Below are 19,765 nucleotides of genomic sequence, written 5' to 3'. Positions count from 1 at the left end.
ATTCATTTGTAATATACATTGCATATCACCTCATGTCATAAAGAGTCTGAAAAGTAGACGTTGCTCACCAATAAAGCCAATAGGCTGGCATTATGCAAATGTATTACATTGTTAAATAGGTATGTAGCAGGAAGTGAGACTGAAATTGCTGAGAACTCATTTCAGCAGTTCAGAATCAATTCTTTCAATAGGAGGCAATCACTTTATTTATAGTGCACTTTGATCTTTAAAACTTTGCAGACCTTTTACATTCACAATTAGCTATATTAAACAGTGCATGAAAGGTATTATATATAGAAAAAGCATAATTAGGCACTTTCAACAATAACAACACTGTCACTATGACCATATATGTTATTTTATCCATTGTGGCTAGCAAAAGTGACTGAATAGTCTAAAAGCAGATCTTTTCCCTGCAGTGTGACATAAGCCAAAGAGAACTCCAATTATTCATCAGTGGGAGCCATTGACAATGTAACAAAGGACCAAAGGACCAAAATCCAGTAGCCGTTGACAATGCGGCAAAGGACCAAAATCACATTTGTCCTCAACATCGCTCTGAATGATTGAATAACTAATTTTGTTGCGTCTAGTTAAGACACACTATTATTTTCATAGCAGACAACCAACTGATACAGAACACAGTAAAGGAGAAAGATGATGATGGGGGCGTCAGCCAATGAGATATGAGTGGGAGGGGCTTACCAGTGGGGGGCTGTGCCCGGAGCAGGTATGAGTTGGAGATTTGGTCCTCTGGGTGGGGCTCCAGCATGGTGTGGGAGGAGCTGCTGTCCAGCAGGGGCACCTGACACTCCCTTATGGTAGGTGGGGCTGAATGGAGGGGGGCGGGTGGTGGAGGAGCAGGGGGCAGGAGAGTAGAGGAGGAGGGAGGGAGAGGACGACCTGAGGAATGGACAGAGAAAAGGAGGAGACAAACTTGATCATGTGACATGACACGCCAAATAGACAACATTTAAACAGTTTTACACCATGCAGATTACACTGAATCATGATGCACATATGGCGCTTTTCCACTGCTGGTACGGCTCGGTACGGCTCAGTACAGCTCAGTACAGCTCGACATGGCTCGGTTCGCTTTAGCTCCGTTGCTTTTCCACTGCAGTTAGTACCGCTTTAAAGTGGGTGGGATTATAGACTGATCGATAACAGCGGTGGCTGTTACTGGCTATTTAAAACTAGCGGGTTTGGTTTCTCGTGTTGATGTCTATTGGTCACAAATACAATGACGCTGGTACTAACGATTCTGTCTGACCAATCAGTGATCTGCAGTGTTTCACGTCACATTTAGTACTGGTACGGTATGCTTGGAACCTCAACAGAGACGGTACCATTTAAAGCAAGCCGAAGCGAGCAGTACCATACCGTACCATGCAGTGGAAAAGCGCCACAAGTGAGCCGTACCGAGCCGAGCTGTACCGTACCATGCAGTGGAAAACGCAGATAGACAAGTGATATAAATGCTCTCATAATCACCAATTAGAGTGATCAACATGATATGTTTTACAACCCATTTTTTCCATGATATCATGTGTGAAACATGATAATACAGGACAATCTATCCATCAGCAATTGACTGATCTGTTTCTGATTATGAATATGTGAGTTTGGAGTGGATTATTTTTTAGTACTACCCCCTGAACAGTGGTGGAGGAAGTACTGAAGCTCAGTACTTAAGTAAAAGTACAAATAAACAGAAAAATATTTACTTTAGTAAAAGTAGAACACAATGACAACCATACTTAAGTAACAAGTACCTGATTTTAAATGTACTTTAAGTATTAAAAGTAAAAGTACTTGCATAACAATTTATTCTCTTAATGTCTATTTTTTTCTAATGATTAATAAAACATTTAATTCTAACTCGTTCCACCTAATACTCCTATAATGATGTTCAATAATGATGGAAAAAAATAACCATTTCTGAAACAAGCGTGCAATTACGCAATATGCACATCATGCTTATCCTTACTATATATTAATAACTATGTTTGGCAGTAAACGCGATTAATTGGTGTAATTCTGAACCTCTTGGCTTGCCAATCCTAACCAAACGTATAGGCCTATTACACGGTGCGTTTCCTATGCACATAAAAACAAATTTTCGTGTATAAATTGCACGATAAACACACTGCGTGTGAGACGCATTTAGTGTGACCGGGTTGATATATCTATGGCAACCAAAAGTCACTGATGAGACAAACGTGCAACGAACGGATGGTCAGATTACGTTTTGGCAGGGGAAAAACTGATCAGAAAATGTAATGAAAAAGTAACAGAAGTTGTATGAATGTAGTGGAGTAGAAAGTATAATAATTGCTGCAAAATGTAACGAAGTAAAAGTAAAAAGTATGCACTATTTATTCTACTTAAGTAAAGTAAAGATACGTGAAAAATGTACTTAAGTAAAGTAACAAAGTATTTTTCCTTTGTTACATTCCACCACTGCCCCTGAAACACCATGGACACTCACTTCTGAAGAAAACTTACCAAATGTGGAGGAGCCTGAAGATAAAGTTCCCCCTTGAGAACATTATTATGTATTCCAATGGTAATCATTCTAAAAAAATCTATCGTACTTTGCTGTAACTATTGTAAAAATTAACCAAAGGCTCCATTGCCTACAATGTTATAGCCTAAAATGATGCACCTGTATCTATTTGGCTATTAGTTCATATATTAATCATTAAGTTGTTTCTAAGGCAATTTAATTAGTCTCATTTTTCACTTTAGAACATGTACTGATAAAAATGTGCTCAATAATACCAGATATACTGTATGCAGTAAGAAAGTAAATGGGGTCAGTTTTGATGTCACGTTGACCTTAACCATAACAGTCCCCTGTGATGTGGACAACGGCAAATGAATGTACTCATAAAATAATTCTCATAAAGTGAGCGCCAAGGTGTTTCTCATAAAAGCAAACTATGAGGCCACAAACAAAATTTACGGTGCAAGTTATATGTGCTCATGAATGCATATAAACGATCTGCTCAAACCTGTGCATAGATAATGAGGGTCGAAAATGACATCACACTCACTGCATTGACAATGTACAAAGAAAATCACAGCGGTAGAAGTAAATACTAGGTGTGCTAATGAACATGTGTGTGCGTTTGTGAATTATGGAGTGCTTGGACTGCAGAACAGCAGACAGGAAGTGCTGCTCACAGCATTTTTTATCCAGTAAAACTCCACGCTGGGAGCGCTGCATGAGTACATTTACACACACACACATTCTACTTCATCATTGTAATACAGATGTTTTAGATGTGATTTCCCAACAGGATCCTGCAATAGAACTGTATACATACAGTGCGCAATATGACAATAAAGAGCCGGCAGTTATGAAGTGCGTATCATTTTTTTCACTCCAAGCAAATGCACGAGGGAAGCTGGGCGATTGGAAGTAATTGCCAGAGGTAAAATTGCAAAGTCCTTTTTCGACTTCTTTTAAAGAACTGTGTGCAGTCAGTCCTCATAAATGCGGATAAATTAGGAAGCTATTACCTGCCTTAATTACTCCTGAAATGACAGCACTGAGGGAAAAGAAGGAGCTCGCTACAATCGTGCGATGCTGTTATCGGGCCTGCAGACATCCGAGTGGAGCCCTTTTAAGATTCATATCAAATCAGTAAAACTAAAATGACAACGTATTGACCATCGTTTTAATTGGGATCAAACGAAGACTGTGCACTTTCTGTCTGTCTTAACTTCAAAAAGCCGAATGGGTACACAAACAGATTATCCGGCACGAACACACAACTACACTTTCATCTTCCTTTCATCGCATCAAACCCTGACTGCCTGTTAGCAGAAATGGAGGAAAGAGAGAGGGTGAAGAGGTGCTTCTGTAGAAGACCTTGAATGCACGCCTATTGAAAGTGTACTGACTCAACTTTCCTCTTCGAGCACAGCCGCACACGCTCGTCCTCCCTCTCCCTATGACTCCTTTGTCAGTGCAGTATGCAATCATTCAGGGATATTGAGTCGAGGTTGCTGGCTGTGCCTTGTGATATTGATTTGGTTTAGCACTGCCCTGTGCCAGAATTACACACCAACACACAAAACACAGAGATTATTCGAGGTTTTCACATTCGTTTTCTTTTTTTTTTTTTTTTTTTTTTTTTTACACAAATGTATGTTATTTTAGTTTGGTCACTGCAATAGTTTTGTTACAGTTTAGTTTTTATTTGAAATGAATGAGAAGTAAACAGACTTTTAAACAGTTATAAATATTATTTCAATTTAAATGAACCGTTTTCTATGTTAATATACATTTTGTATTTTTCTGCATTATATGGGTTAGTGTCACATAATATATGAAGAGTTCAGATGCAAAAGCCTCTAAATGCCATTTGAAATATGTTCTTCTTTAATGATGATTTTTATCAAACTTGTATTATAAAACTTGTATACAAAAGTTAATTGCGATTAATCACATCCAAAATAAAAGTCTGTTTTACATAATATATTTGAGTGTGCTGTATATAATTATTTTGTATATATAAATACCTATGCATGCATGTATATATTTAAGAATTATTTGCGCTTAAATTCTGTATATATATATAAATACATAATCTATATTATATAAATATAAATATTTTATATAGGAATAACACATTTTCTTAAACATATACATGCATGTGTGTGTATTTATATATACAAAATAATTATATACAGCACACACAAATATACTATGTAAACACAGACTTTTATTTTGGATGCGATTAATCGCAATTAACTTTTGCACAGCCCTAATTAATAATAATAATAATAATAATAATAATAATAATAATAACAACCCTGAATTGCCATGTGTCCTACTGTTTCCCCCTTTTCTTCTGATTTAATTATGTAAAGAAGCGTGCCGATTGGACTGCTTGTTAATCAGACCCAGGGAACATGGGGTAGAGTCCTATTAAATAATAAAAAAAGTAAGACGAGGATGGAAGGTTATGCTTTTGGTCAGCATTTCATAAAAGCATCATGCAATGGCATATGTAACTGAGAGCGAGTATATGAGAGGAGAGAAATAGTGAGAGATACTGAGATCTTCCCTAATGCACGGAGAAGATGAATAAACTGTGAAAAGCTCAGCGAATATGCAGATGAAAGAGCGAGAGGTTAAGTGTGCTGCTGGCTGATTAGCTTGACTTCTCAAAAGATGGATGGAGAATATGGCCGCAAAAATAAAGAACGCATATGGGCATCTGAGGACAGAAGTGTTGCAGGAATTCTGTGAAGTTGCAAGAGTGTTTATGTCAAACAGTAGAAGGGCAAATGAATAGTTTTCTCTGAACAATAACAGAGTGTAATATTTGGTAATTTTCAATAAATATTTATAACAGTTTAGAGGCAGAATGTTTATTGTCGTTGTACTCATTTTAACAAGCACATAATATTCATCACACAAAACCATGACACCATTTTCAATGGACCATTGCCTCAATAATGAGAGTATTTATGGCACTGGACAAGAGAACCCTTTGTGTGTATACGCCTACAGTATGTGTCTGTGTGTGTGTTGGGGGTTATTACATTTTTAAATCACTTTAATTACAAAAAAAGGAAAAAAATGCATTAGGTGGCCAAAAGCAATTATAGGAAACTTAATCTCCTTTGCAATTAGGCTCAGGGGCATTTTTTAACTATTGTAATTTATTTTTGCTATATTTCTATAAAGGTCAGTATAAATTGCTTTGTGTTATTAGAACAAAGGCTCGTTAGAAGGGGGCTGAGGGGGGGCACCTGTTCCTCTAGATGATTCTTCTCCTTTGCCGTCCTTCCTAAATTCCCTTTATCTTATGGGAGAAGATGTGCTACTGTGAATCTGCTGGCCTGGAAAGCTGATTTGACCTTGAACGTCCCTGGTTTGGCCCTTAGATAGATTGAATGCATTGAAGTTAAACTTTTTCGAAATACTTTATCAGATCCCAACTCAATATGCAGAGGCAACTTTTTATTTCTTGAAGAGTGATAACTTTGTGGCACTTTCAAAACATTGCACAATTAGTATGAGCTGCTCGGTAAAGCAAAATACGAATTAAATCGAAAATAATATATTTTAATTTCAAATAAATTAATACACTTATGAATTAAAATATTTAATATTTAATAAATAAATAAATAAATAAAAATCTATTTTTTATAATCTACAATACTGTTCAAAAGTTTGGGGTGAGCCATTTTGGATAGTCTCATTTCACTACATAGTTTGCCTTGAGTGAACAACCGCAAAGATCAATAAGGCAAAGACAACCACTGTAAACACCTGGATGAATATTAATATAGCCTCTGCCCTTAAAGAGCTTCTTTGGATATTCTACAGTCAATATGAGTTTGCTGCCTATAGTGTGTTAAGTGTTCTGTGGGTATGTGTGTGTTTTTTTATTTTATTTTAATTTTATTTCTATTCTCATCCAAATGTTCTCTCTGTCTGATGTTGTTTATTGATTGAAAATTAAAAAAAAGCATAAAAAAATTGAGGTGAGTGATTTTAATACTTTTATGATATTCAGCAAGGATGCATTGAATTGATTAAAAGGGATATTATAGACATTTAAAAGTTTAAAAATAATGCACATTCTAAATTAAATGCTTTTATTTTGAACGTTCTATAAGAATCCTGAAAAAGCACTGCATATTAACAATTCAGCATATTAAAATGATTTCTGAAGGATCGTGCGACACGGAAGACTGGATAATTGGTTGCTCCCAATTCAGATTTGCCATCAAAGGAATAAATTCCATTTTAAAATATTTTCAAATAGAGAACAGTTACAGGTTTTTTTTTTTTTGCTTTTTGTGAATACAAAATGCAGCCTTGCTAAGAATAAGAGGCTTCTTTCAAACATATCAAAATTTATAAGTACAATATACTTGAATGTTTAAGTCAACTTAAATTACATTAAACTGACTCAACTAATAAATTAGTTGAATCTATAACACACACATTATATATATATATATATATATATAAGTTGAAAATAACTTGTTTTGATGAGGTAAAGCAATGTAAACATGCAGTTATAACGTATTGTTTGGCCAAATTGAAAAGCAATAGCCAGGTAACAGTGCACTGTATTATATCCCTCACTTTGTCAAGGTAAAATTAAATATGATGTCTTCTCTGACTGAGGTCTGAGCATCAATTGTGTGCCTTTTGTTGACAAGAAGCTATACATGGCTGGTCTGCTATAGCTAAAAAGAAGCTGTCAACTGTACTTTGGGTTCAGTCTCTCATTACCCAGCATTCCTTAACCGCCATTGCTTTTGGCTTAAGTCCATTCTGACAAAACTCGATTTGAAAAAGCTTGTGGATAGACTACATGAAACTGCATTGTGACGCTTGGTTTCACACAGCTCATAATTCATAAAGTTTAAGCCTGTCCAGTGTCTTGTTTTATTTTGATTGCTGCTGAGTCTAACTTTTCCATCACTTGTTGGAGCCCCGGGGTAAGTGCGCTCACAAAATTAGATTATGTAATGTAATACCATTATGTGAAAATCATTTCGATAGATTCACGGATTATGGGATGGAAGTCGACATGCCGCTGACTGAGGCATTCCTTCGGCAAACTCTCACGAATGCGCTCACAGACGCATTCTAATACCGCCGTCCGGGCCTAGCTAGCACATGGGGCACGGCACAGTATCTCTCCACCCATCTGGCCGGTGAGGAGACGGTGAGCCAAAGAGGCCGAAAAGCTCAGGAAGAGACAGCTGGAGCCCAGTCAGATGGAAAGTGACAAATTACTGCCCTAATGAGAGCCATTCATCATTTCGACCAAACTCTCTCCTTCCCTCTATTTTCATCAACAGCGCACACGTTTAGCTCAACCGTCACCCAACACCTGCATTCAACCACTCTGAACACAAAGAGAAAAAAGGGGGCGGATTGGACCTTAGAATATGAGAAATGCAACACATAGTTTACCTTACAGGTGTGAGATAGGAAATGAGGAGAGCAAAGAAGAGTAGGATGAAAAACTGATGTGAAATACCGTGTGGGTGCGTGTCCATTTTAATAATAACACATTTTGTGTGCACTTTAAAACGCATGGAGAGTCATTGAAAAACTTTCTCCTCCAAAATTAAATTTGTGTTATCATTTACTCACCCTCTACGACTTTCTGTCAACACTCTCACACATTCAAACCCACGTGACTTACTTTCTTCTGCAGCAGACAATTAAATATATTTTGAAAAATAAACATTGGGTTGCACTGACTTTCAATTTATGAGCAAAACAAAATCTTTTTTTTTCCACAGAAGAGAGAAAGTCACACAAGTTTGGAACAACATGAGAGAGATTAAATGATGACAATTTTCATTTTTGGGTGAATTATCCCTTTAATGTTGGGATTAGTTCTTGTCTTTGTAGTGCATTCCAAATCAGTTACTCATGAGGATCCATTTCAGTTTGAATGCTTCCCCAGAGTGCATCCAACTATGTAGGCAGCTCCTTGGTTTGGAACAGGGTGAAAATAGTGAATGTGAAAAGAAGCCAAGGGGCAGTGACATAGATCTCTCGTGATATCTAGGGCAGGATGCCATCTTATGCCCACTGTCGCTAAAATGGCTGCCCCTGGTCCAGCGTCTGTCTCTGCTCTGACTGTCTGGATTCTCTGCGATTGGCTCCATTTTCTTATTCTGATGTTGTGTCAAATAGGCTGACAGGATCCTAATCTTTACAACCACTAAACTCAGTCGGGCCTGTCAAAACACTTACGCCCATTTCACACCATCAGCCAATGCTAATGGCAGAGTACTGAGTTTGATAATCACACACACAGACACACATACAGAAGTACTGCCTCAATCCTATTCCCTTCCATTTAGTTGCAAATATCAAAGCATGAAACTTACTTTAAGCCTTCCACAATTTAGAAAGTTAGGATTTCTCATCTCAGAAGTGAATTTATATGTTTCTCTCCTCAAAATACCTTTGATGTTGAACTTCAAACCTGTAAACTCCTTTATAATCCAGCTATTCGTTTCTGTCTGTCTGAGAATGACTTCGGGATAGGCAAGTTAAATCTTTCAGCATTAGGGACCAGAATACAGCACTGAGACACACCAGAACAGCTCCTCTACACTTTAAATGGAGGATCAGCCAAAAAGACTAAACTTTAATAGAATCGGGTGAGTCCAGGTGTGTCGATGGCCACTGTAGCATCTCTTTTGTTATCATGCTTTGCAATGTGTCATGCTGGGGTTTGTGTCCATCATGGTGTTTTGACCTTGGCAGGTCATTTAAAAACCATTATCATGCACTTGCTGCAATCAGTATCAGATTAAGTTGTAGGATATGCCATATTTAAAGCTTAAATGAGCATGCTTAAACAATTCTGAGTGAACTATCTCTTTTGTTTGTTTCCTTTTTTTACATATCAGCATCCTTAATGCTCTGCTCTGTAATGATAGCAATTCATCATCTATTCAACGCTATGCTTATTTACTGTTTGGGCCGTATACTGCAGCGCTTTTGCAGGACACTGAACTTTGATTCATGATCACTGACTAAAACCTGTCCTCCACTGATAGCAGGAGTCAGTGTGGCCTGTTACCCCAGACCATGATGGTATGACACTGAGAAAAAAATGTTCTAGCATAGCCACACAAGCACACATTCATAAACTCAACGTCAATTATGCTCAGGCCTTTGTCCGCTCTCTACATGTCATTTCCATTTAAATGACATCCGTGTTGTCTTTGTATGGAATCCATAAAAGTGTAATCAATCCACAGTTTACTTTATGGAAGAGAGAAGGAATAAATAACCTCCATCATTCAACAGCCCCAACTGTGAGCCCACAGTTACACTGATACATGTACCTGTTCTGCCTAACAAAACTATGCTTCATATTTTAACTGGGACAATGATATTTGGCCTTGCAAAAGATTGCATCATGAAAAATATTAGCAAAATATAACATAAAAAAGACAACCATCTGTGTCCTTGTTCAGCACAATCAAGGTCCTCTAACTCAGACATTCACCATTCACAGTGTTTTGGCAGCAATTCACAGGAAAAACAAATCACTGTAACTGCCAAAATACAAATGTTGAATTTGTTGACTTCTTTCATTTCTAAATAGGTATAGATCACTGTAAAAATGACAAAACTATTTTTTATCAACTACCAGTAATATCATTGTTAATGTAATACTCGTATTTATTATGTAAAAAATATTAAAAATATTTTTTTACATCATATATATATATATATATATATATATATATATATATATATATATATATATTGCAGGCCAAAAATATTGATGCCCACAAAAATGTATCCTAGATACACATATTTTTGTCCAATCAAATGCACAAATAATAATGCCTTGCCCCCAATACCACTTGCAACTGATTAGCTACTACTATATCTAGAAAGAATGAAAGTCTGTATATATCCATATTACTTACTGTTTCAGAAGGAACAAAACATAAATAAAAGAAATAAAACTACACTCATCAAGATATATCACATGTAAAAAAATATATATTTTTTCAAGCTTTGTTATCACAAAATTTTTTCTTTTGTCAAATCAACTTAAATCATTTATTTAGTTCAGATTACTTATTATTTTGAGTTTCTGATGATTAAATCAATCTCCTTCATTGTATTAACTCACTTTTTTCCAGTTCAATCAACTTAAAATTAAGGCAACCAGGTTACTTATTTTTTTAAGTTAAACCAACAATATTTTTTACAGCCCATTCTCATCCGGCGTCAAATACTGAAGCGTTTGACAATGCATATACATCCAAAACACATGGCACCCTTTAGCGTCAATATGAGACGCAGATAAATATGTGCCAGAAGGTGCCTCCTAGTGGTCTAACCCTAACCTTACCCCAGACCTAAACCTACCCATAACCGAAGCGTGTTATATTGACACTAAAGGGTGCCATGTGCGTTGGATGTAAACGCATTGTCAAAGGCGTCACTATGACGCATGAGAATGTGTTGGCTGAGCGGCATTTTATATGAGTGTTGTTGCTATAAAGCAAGAACACACCAACGCTTGTCATTTCACTCCCAGAACAAGTCTTACAATATTCATAAACAGCTTTTTGCCAACTGCACACATCCTTGAGAAATGCTAAACTTGTTTATTTACAAGGCTAGACAAAAAAAGCTCTAAAACACAGCATTAAAAAATAATATATCTGACATCGTGAGGACATGGCGTCAACCTCATTTGCCCCATGAAAATAAACTATTTTTTTTTTTCCGCTGATGCGCACTAGCATTTTGCTCAAGGAAGAAGTTCACATGAGGAAGAGCTGACACACAGGCATAAGCTCCAGGGCTGAACTGAAGAGTGGGGGAGCTGATATATAAGGTGGTGACATCATAGAGTTGCAACCTCAGCAGGGGTAACTGCAGAAGTGATGTCACTGCCTCTTAGCGTCCTCGTCACTGTCAGTTCTCTTGCCTGGGATGAACTTTACACCTGTTGCTGGAGACTGCAGAGCTCTGCTCTAAATCACATCTAAGTCTGTGACTGTTCACTGTTCTCATAGGCTAAACACTTCATCTGAAGGGTCAGTGCTAAAAACTGCTTTCAAGCCAGTGAGAGCAAAGGGTTAACAAGAGAACTAAAGAACAGTGTTTACTTATAAGGCTTTGGTTCTCGTAATATGAAATCACACATTAAAACCACAGTTGGCTGTGAATCAACACACGATGTGGCCTCTGTGCCACGTTTAAAAAAAAAAAAAAACATTCACACATAATCTGTTTTTGCTGTTCTGCGGCGACTGCACATGTGACAATTTAAATTTACAAACAAGTCTCAATGCATCTACTGTATTCTTTTTCCATTATGTTGTGATTTAGCTGAAAATGATAAAGCGTCTCTGGTGCAAGGATGGATTAAGAATACAATAAAAGGCCTTGTACATGTCTTTACTTTGGAAATATTCTCATAGTAAAGAATGCTAATAGAGTGTGACACCTACAGTAAGTAAGGATGTAGATGGTTATAGTTGGTTAAATAAATGTAAGAAAGTAAAGGCTAAGTATTATACAGTATGCAAACAAATAGTTGAAAGGAGACCGATTAGAGGCTGGATTACACTACATATAGTTGAACAGATTTGAAAACACTTGGCATCACACACTAACTGAGGATCACACACTACCAGGCTTTCAAGTCTTCACAAACACAAACTCACACAGATATACAGGCCTCGTTGCTAACAAATAAGATGACAAATGAAATCAATGTGTTCTAACTATCTAAAATCATGATAGTTCACCTTAAAATGAAAATGTTCTCACTCTGCTGTTGTTCCAATACAACATGTTCTTCTTTTTTTAGACCACAAAAGGAGAAATAATAATAATAAAAAGTCTTAGTCATGCTTGTCCATAAAATGCTAGTAAATAGAGACCAGCAAAGATTTTAAAAGAGATGCAGAGATATCACAGAACAGTTTTCTTCAACACTTGTCATATATTTCAAGTGTTCTGGGGTATACAATAGGGTTTGGTGGAAAACAAACCGAAATTTAATGTATTACTTAATATAAATCCTAACCTTGGCCATTGGTCTTCTGTGCACGACTGTGCAATAACTTCTTGCTGTGACAAACACAGATATATATTCACCTCAGTGAAGAAAGTACATAGATTGAATTTGTGTTGCATTTTTATTATTAAAATCTATTTCTCACAACGTATGTGCCTTTTCTGTGTGGGTCGAAGAGAACTGCGGCGCTAATAGACTGACATGAACGCATGGTGAGCAAAGACCAATGGCAGGATGTTGGTAAAATACTGTAATACATTACATTTTGGTTTGTTTTTCACCAAACCCTATCGTACACCCCTTGATACTGGTCACTGTCCACTGTCATTATTTGGACAAAGCACGAGTGGCACTTAAAAAAAAAAATAAAAACAATAATATATATATATATATATATATATATATATATATATATATATATATATATATATATATATATATATATATATATATATATAATGAGAATATTATTCTCATTTTGTGGTCCAAAAAATAAATAAAGGCATTAGAATAAAACTAGGATGGATAAATTATGATTTGACTTTCATTTTAGGGTAAACTATTACTTTAAGTTTTGAAATACTATTATGACATCATCACTGGCTGTCTATTTACCAACTTAGCACGTTTTAAACTGAAATCCTCCACAAAACAAAGAATAAATGGTATCATGCACAGCAGGTTATCCTCATTTAAATCAGCTGTTTGGTGTGAAAGTGTATGAATTGCTAATTACATTCCAGCTGACTCTCTTTGATGTCTGTGACTCTGATAGAAGCAAGTCTATTTTTAGCACTGTTAGAAAGAAAGAAAGTACAGACAAACTTCTGTCTTCCCATTCTCCCTACCTCCAAACCCTCTGTCGTCTCATCATCTCACCTCTCCCTCCAGCTCCTCGATTGTGTGGTCTTTGGAAAACCACTCGTACTGAAGATCAAAGTGTTTTGGGAAAAAACAAAAAAAAAACAAAAAAAAAACAAAAAAAAAACTACGAGATAACAGACTTCATCTAAAAACACTTTGCCACTAAATCACAACTCTCACTGTCCTCGCCTTGTTTCTTTGATATTTTGGATCACGTGTTTCTGAGCACACTCGTCTTTTTCAGATTTTTGCACTCTTTCCCTCACACATTTAAAGTGTCTCTTCACCTTCATGCCACCAGCATAATATAATAAACCAATGTAATATTCCCATAACTTTGAATTGCAGATGAAGGACACACTCAATTTGTTTAAGATGAACGGATGAACGGATGAACTGATGAACTGATATTGAAGAGTTATAAAATAACGACAACAATTATAATACTAATAGTAATAATAAGAACATGTTTAGATTACAGTACAGTAATCAATAATAATAACAACATGAACAGTTATTCGACAAATAAGTATTAAGAAATATGAATCAACTACATGTACTTACGATATGGTTAAGATTAGGGCTTTAGTTTGGGTTAGTTGTAATTATGCATAACTTGGTGTTTTACTATAGTAAAGTACATGTAACGTATAATTGGATCACCTAAAATAAAGTGTAAAAATAATAATAACAGTTTATTATATTTTTATTATATTATTTATTATATATTTTTTAAAGATATTGTATTAAAAACTGCATATATGTTCTTGTTCTGTAAGTTAGCCATCTTCTCACATTTGCCACAGAAGCACCTGTATGACAATTAAACATGACGCAACAGGTCCCTCGGATAAATGTAATTTCGCTTGTACATAGCAAACTTTATCACAGTGTGTGTATGTAGTTTCAAAAAATTGTGCCAATGTTAGTGTTTGTGTGTTGCACATCCATAATTTCAAAGGATGCGATAACAACTCTATAAGTACATAAATGTATCAAATAACCATACCGAGACGTACAGGTCCATTCTTATTTGTGTTTATTCTTCCGAAGTCTCTTCGTCATCTGGGTCTGATCAGAGACTATTTATATATTCCGATTCAAACATGTACGGCTGAATGACATTCAAAACAGCAGGTCTCGCACTCTCTCAGCCCCTCCGCTTAGTCACTGACTGCCATAGGTCTGCAGTGACGCCCTCATCCAAAGGCAGGGCGGGGATATGCAGCTCATTTGCATTTAAGGTCGTATGCACCAAAACAGGTCATTTTTAAACAGGCACCAAAAATGACATTTTCAAATGGTTATAATAAATTAACTGCTGAGTATTTTGAGCTGAAACTTCACAAATACATTCTGGGGATACCCAAGACCAATATTACATCATGTAAAAAGGGGCATAATAGGTGCCCTTTAATTAAAACAATTACAAATATTTTAGATATAATTTTATATGCATAAACTTACTTTCATGATTGTATTTTTTTTCAATTATTACTATTATTTTCTATTTGAAATAATTATGAAGTCCAGTGTGCTACCCGCCAACATACAACAATCTGTTACGAACAAAAGAGCACACAAACAAACAGAGACAATGCAAATAAAATTCTAAATGCATGTTCCGAATGTTTTTCACTGTTATTCCATATGAATTTATTAAGATGTTACTGTACTAAATAAGTAGAACCTATGGTATTTTGTTGTTGTTGTTTTAATTGTAAGGGCCTTGTATACATCTAATTTCTTTTAAGTGTGAACAACAAATGCAAATTGGAAGTATCTATAGCCTAGGCGTGACAAGGCAGTGTGAGAGTGGGGTGTTTTTCTACCTCTCTCTCTCTCTCTCTCTCACACACAGGCAATGGTTTGTAGTGCTACTATGAGGTAAATTCATCAGCCCTTTGCATCAGCTGACCCTGAGGAGAGAGTGTGTCCCTGAGCTCAAGTGTTTGGATGAACCCTAAACACCTGATGCAACCGCTCCTGTGTGATACTTGAAATTACATCACACACACACACTCTTACATACTGCCATAAACGATGACATCAAACAAATGATACGGTGAATTAAGAATGAATCATCATCGACACACCTCGCTCTTTCTCTCTCGCTCTTTACGAAATCATTTAAGATGAAGGAGAGTCTGTGCTTTCTATGAGTTGAAAATGAGATTTTTAATTACTGCATGACCTGGGGTATATTAGCAACATATTAATGTGCGTCATTAACCCAGTGGTAACTAACCCCGTCAGCTCATTAACTACATGTGATTGGACCTGAGTGAGCACAGGCGAAGCTCCAGCTCTCATCACAACCACCTGTGATGATAACACACATCCGCTAATTACAGGACTTTCAATGCGCGCATGCTGTTATCTTGTGGCCAGAAGAGCAAAAACACAAGATCTTTATGAAGCGAGAGGATATCATTACTTCATCTGCAGGAAAAAAAAAAAGTACTGCTTTTAGAAAATAATTATGCTTAATCATACAGTATTGCAAACGAGAAGTCGCAGAAGTGTGATACTGTATCTGCACAATAAAACAGTAATCCTGTATTTAAAATGTTGTTTATTCATGTGATATCAAAGCTCAGTTTTCAGCATCATTACACCAGTCTTCAGTGTCACATGATCCTTCAGAAATCATTATTATATGCTGATTTGCTGCTCAAGAAACGTTTCTTATTATTATCAATGTTAAAAACAGTTGTGCTGCTTAATAGTTTTGTAGAAACCATGATATATTTATTTCAGTATTCAGAATCAAAATAACAGCTTTTTTAAATAGAAATGATATAATATCATGCATGTCTTTACTGTCACTTTTGAACAATTTAATGTGTACTTGGTGAAAAAATTTTTTTTTTTGTTTTTTATTTTTCAAATTATAAGGCAAGGCATTAACAATTTGTTCATAATGATGCATCCTATTTACAGGCTTAGAAAGTGCTTTCAAATATTGTATTTCCAGCTTCATGCATCCTTATTAATCCATTTAATCATAATGTAGTCTAATTTAGATAATGTATTTTCTAATAATGAAAAGAAGTGTGTGCTACATACATAAACAGATAATAGTTCTAAACAAACACAAGTCCATGCGATTGTGAATGCATGTGCACACACACATTCATGCAGTCTCTCTCTCTCTCGCACACACACAGACAAACACAGACACACACACACACATCTCTCTCATACACACACACACACACACTGAACAGATGGCTGTGTACATTAGTAGGTGCTTAATAAATGCACCTGCACACCTGATCTCTCTGCAATATATCGAGTCATTCTGAACAGCTTTCATGTCAGAATAAGATAGACCATATTTGACCTTGTGAAAGCCAAAGGGGACACAACTTAATAGTCTCCCAAAATTCTACCGCACAAACTTACTCTCCAACCAACCCCACAATCAATACATTCACAGAGTGTTTCACCAAAATCAATGCTGTGACCATATACAGTAGAAATGACCCTATAGTCTGGCACCATATAGAAGTAAAAAAAAAAAAAAAAAAAAAAAAAAAAAGCATCTTACCTTCTCCGGTCTCCATACTGCAGCAGTCTGCTTTACTTCACCCTTCCATGACAGGAGGACAACATGTCTGTCAGAATCTCTGTCTCATTGATTCATTTATACTAGGAGACACACTTAGAGTTTTCACTGTGCTGCTGTCAGTGTCTTACTTCCACAGAGACTTCAGCTAAGAGTGAGGAGATAAAGGAAACTCTCTCTCTCTCTTTCTCTCTCGCTCTCTCTACCTCCTCCTCTCCTCCCTCCCCCCCTTGGGTCTAGTTTCTGCATGTTGCTTCCATTAGTAAAGGGTCTCTGTAGGGCCGGGATGGGACCAGTCACATCACGTTTGCGAGGACTTCTCGCGTGCATCCAGGGGTTTTCAAAGGGACCTTCTTATCCTGCCATTTTTGCGGACTCAACATCTTATTTTCACATTAGGCTAATTCTTCCAGTGCACCTCTATCCATCTCTCTGAGGAGGGAAGTTGTGAAGGCAAGCATCACATTCACACTATGTCCTGATGTAGCAGGCACGGGTACGAAAGCACTTAAGAGAGCTGTTCTTTGAACGCTTGCGAGGTATAAACACCATACATTAAACAGAGTGCTTTAAATGAGAGCAAGGCCTGAGAAGACGAGACAGACAATAATGTCTTCGATATTCACCACAGAAGCTCTTCGGGTTCATTGCGCCCATGTCTCAGCCTCAGACGGCACACCCACTGACCGCCTGATGCTTACTGAACACAATTTGAATGCACTTTCTTGATTCAACAAGTCACAATTTAATTGGCTGACTTGATATGCCTGGAAACAGAGTCATATTTACCATGTACTGATAAAATGAGTGAAACATCAACAATACAATTCTGCTGGCTCTCCTACAAATGTGCTATATTTTGTGGAGACTGCCATACCATTATTGCAATTATATATATATATATATATATATATATATATATATAATAAGTAGAATCAGTAGTGGTATTTCATGCTGTTTTTCCATGCTGCTCTATAATTGTGATTCTTTACCGTCTTTACCTTTGTGAAACCTGACATTTTATCAAATCCAATGTGATTACTTTGGAACAAATCATATACATTTCCAAAAATACAGTATAAAGACATAAGAGTAACTGGAAATGTAACTGGAACTGATCTAATAGTCAAACACAAGATGTTCACCAAATCTTTTAGACTGTTTATTTTGGGATTTGCATATCATGTGACTTGTCACTATATTTGCTAAATACTGCCTGACTATTACATAAAGTAGAGTTATTTTTTATTTATTTTATTTTTTTTTTACACCATGCTGGTCTATTATCATGGCATCACTTATTTCAGATAAACGCTCCTCTAAACAGCATAGAAAAACAAGACAAGCTGTAATTGTTCACTTCTGTCAGTCAGATACCCTCTTCCTAAGTGGTCGTTTCTTGGCCAGAATAAGTTCATGCTGTTCAGTCATGCTCTCTTCACCACATTCAGCCTCACATCGACTCTGAAGTGAGTTATCCATACAGAAAAGGAAGTTGTTTTCCAAATCAACTCACATGATGATATGCAGGGTCTGAGGAGAAAGAAAGCTTTCTCAGCCTCTCGGTGCACGAGGGTAGCAGAATGACAGGATCTTGACATCTTTCCAGGGCTTGCCAAACATCTCACCCCATCACTGCATCCTTCATTGTGCATAAGTGTGTTTGGGCATGCATGTGTGTGTACCGAGGAGGGAGGGGGCACTTAATTGGCATTCCCTTGTGCGAGGCTGGCAGTATAAAAGCAGTGGGATGCCTCTACCTTCATTAGGTTGCGCTGATGATCCAGCTGCAAGTTGCAGAACAAGGCGTTTTACGCCCCATCTCTTTTCTTCTTTCCCCGTTTGTTCTCGTTCTCCTTGCATTTAATTTTTCGATGTGCGCCTCAAAGCATACGTATAACTCTATAAGAGAACAAGAACTCTGCCAGCGGGTGCAGTCAGCCAAAAGTTGCTTCCAGCTAAATCAACAAAGGGACTTATACTGTACACTTCACCGCCTCCTCTTCCCACCTCAGCCCCCTTTGCTCGCATCTTCCGCTCCCTGTGCCAGAATTCCAGCACCCAGCTGGAGGAAACATAGAAAAATGTGTCCAATTATGATACAGCATGCCCAAACTCTGCTAATTAGTGCTAATTTGGTGACAAATGGATTCTTCTTTGAATAGTCCTCCACTCGGGTCTCAGCTGTATTCACCACAGCAATATGCAGATTACCTTAAAGTGGCTTATAATGAAACTATGAGCTACATCTCAATACGGAAAAGTCAGTTCAGACCGAACCTGTTTGCGAAAACAGACCCCACTTCTACAGTAATACCATTGACAACAAGAAAGATAAGACTGAGAAGAAATCTGAGAATAACAAGTCAGGAAGACAGGTGAAGAAAGAGGAAAAGAGAGTGAGATCTGAGGAGTTTTTGGACACTTAAAGCTACAAATAGAACAATCTCCAGATTCCCGTCTGCAAAGAGCACAACTAAGTTTCTCAACTAAGTGACAGACATCACTGGGATGTGTTTCCAGCAAGGCTCTAGAAATAGACTTTCATCTGCCCTGGACCAGTTCACATACTGTAAACATGGCTTGTTTCCTCATGTGCTTGGTAACGCATCTGCTCAATGGAGGAAATGGACAGTTCATCGTTGATAGACAATCACGCTGTGTGAGTCAGTGGGAGAGTGGATTGGATGGCGGGATGCGCAGAAGCTAATTACTGTGTGACACGGTGGCAAACACAAATGAAGCTGAAATTGAGCTCACT

At 37.0% G+C, this 19,765-nt stretch overlaps 1 protein-coding gene across 6 annotated transcripts in view; it reads right to left on the bottom strand.

Moving 5' to 3' along the window:
* Positions 1-19,765, bottom strand: part of tenm2a (teneurin transmembrane protein 2a) — a 330,820-nt gene that overhangs the window by 104,827 nt on the left and 206,228 nt on the right. For 4 of the 6 annotated variants that reach the window (XM_089134829.1, XM_089134831.1, XM_089134830.1 and 1 more), the window contains one exon: positions 706-903. The exons of 1 other annotated variant lie outside the window; for it this stretch is intronic. In XM_089134829.1, coding sequence (XP_088990955.1) covers positions 706-903 — 198 coding nt within the window. Of the gene's footprint in view, positions 1-705; positions 904-16,986; positions 17,144-19,765 lie in introns of those variants that run through there. One more of the 6 variants, XM_089134834.1, reaches the window with a different exon arrangement.

The sequence above is a fragment of the Pimephales promelas genome, chromosome 9 (genome assembly GCF_988280905.1).
Source record: "Pimephales promelas chromosome 9, fPimPro1.hap1.1, whole genome shotgun sequence".
Classification (NCBI taxonomy): Eukaryota; Metazoa; Chordata; class Actinopteri; order Cypriniformes; family Leuciscidae; genus Pimephales; species Pimephales promelas.
The sequence above is the reverse complement of the archived record's forward strand: the minus strand, read 5'-3'. Positions and strand labels throughout refer to the sequence as shown.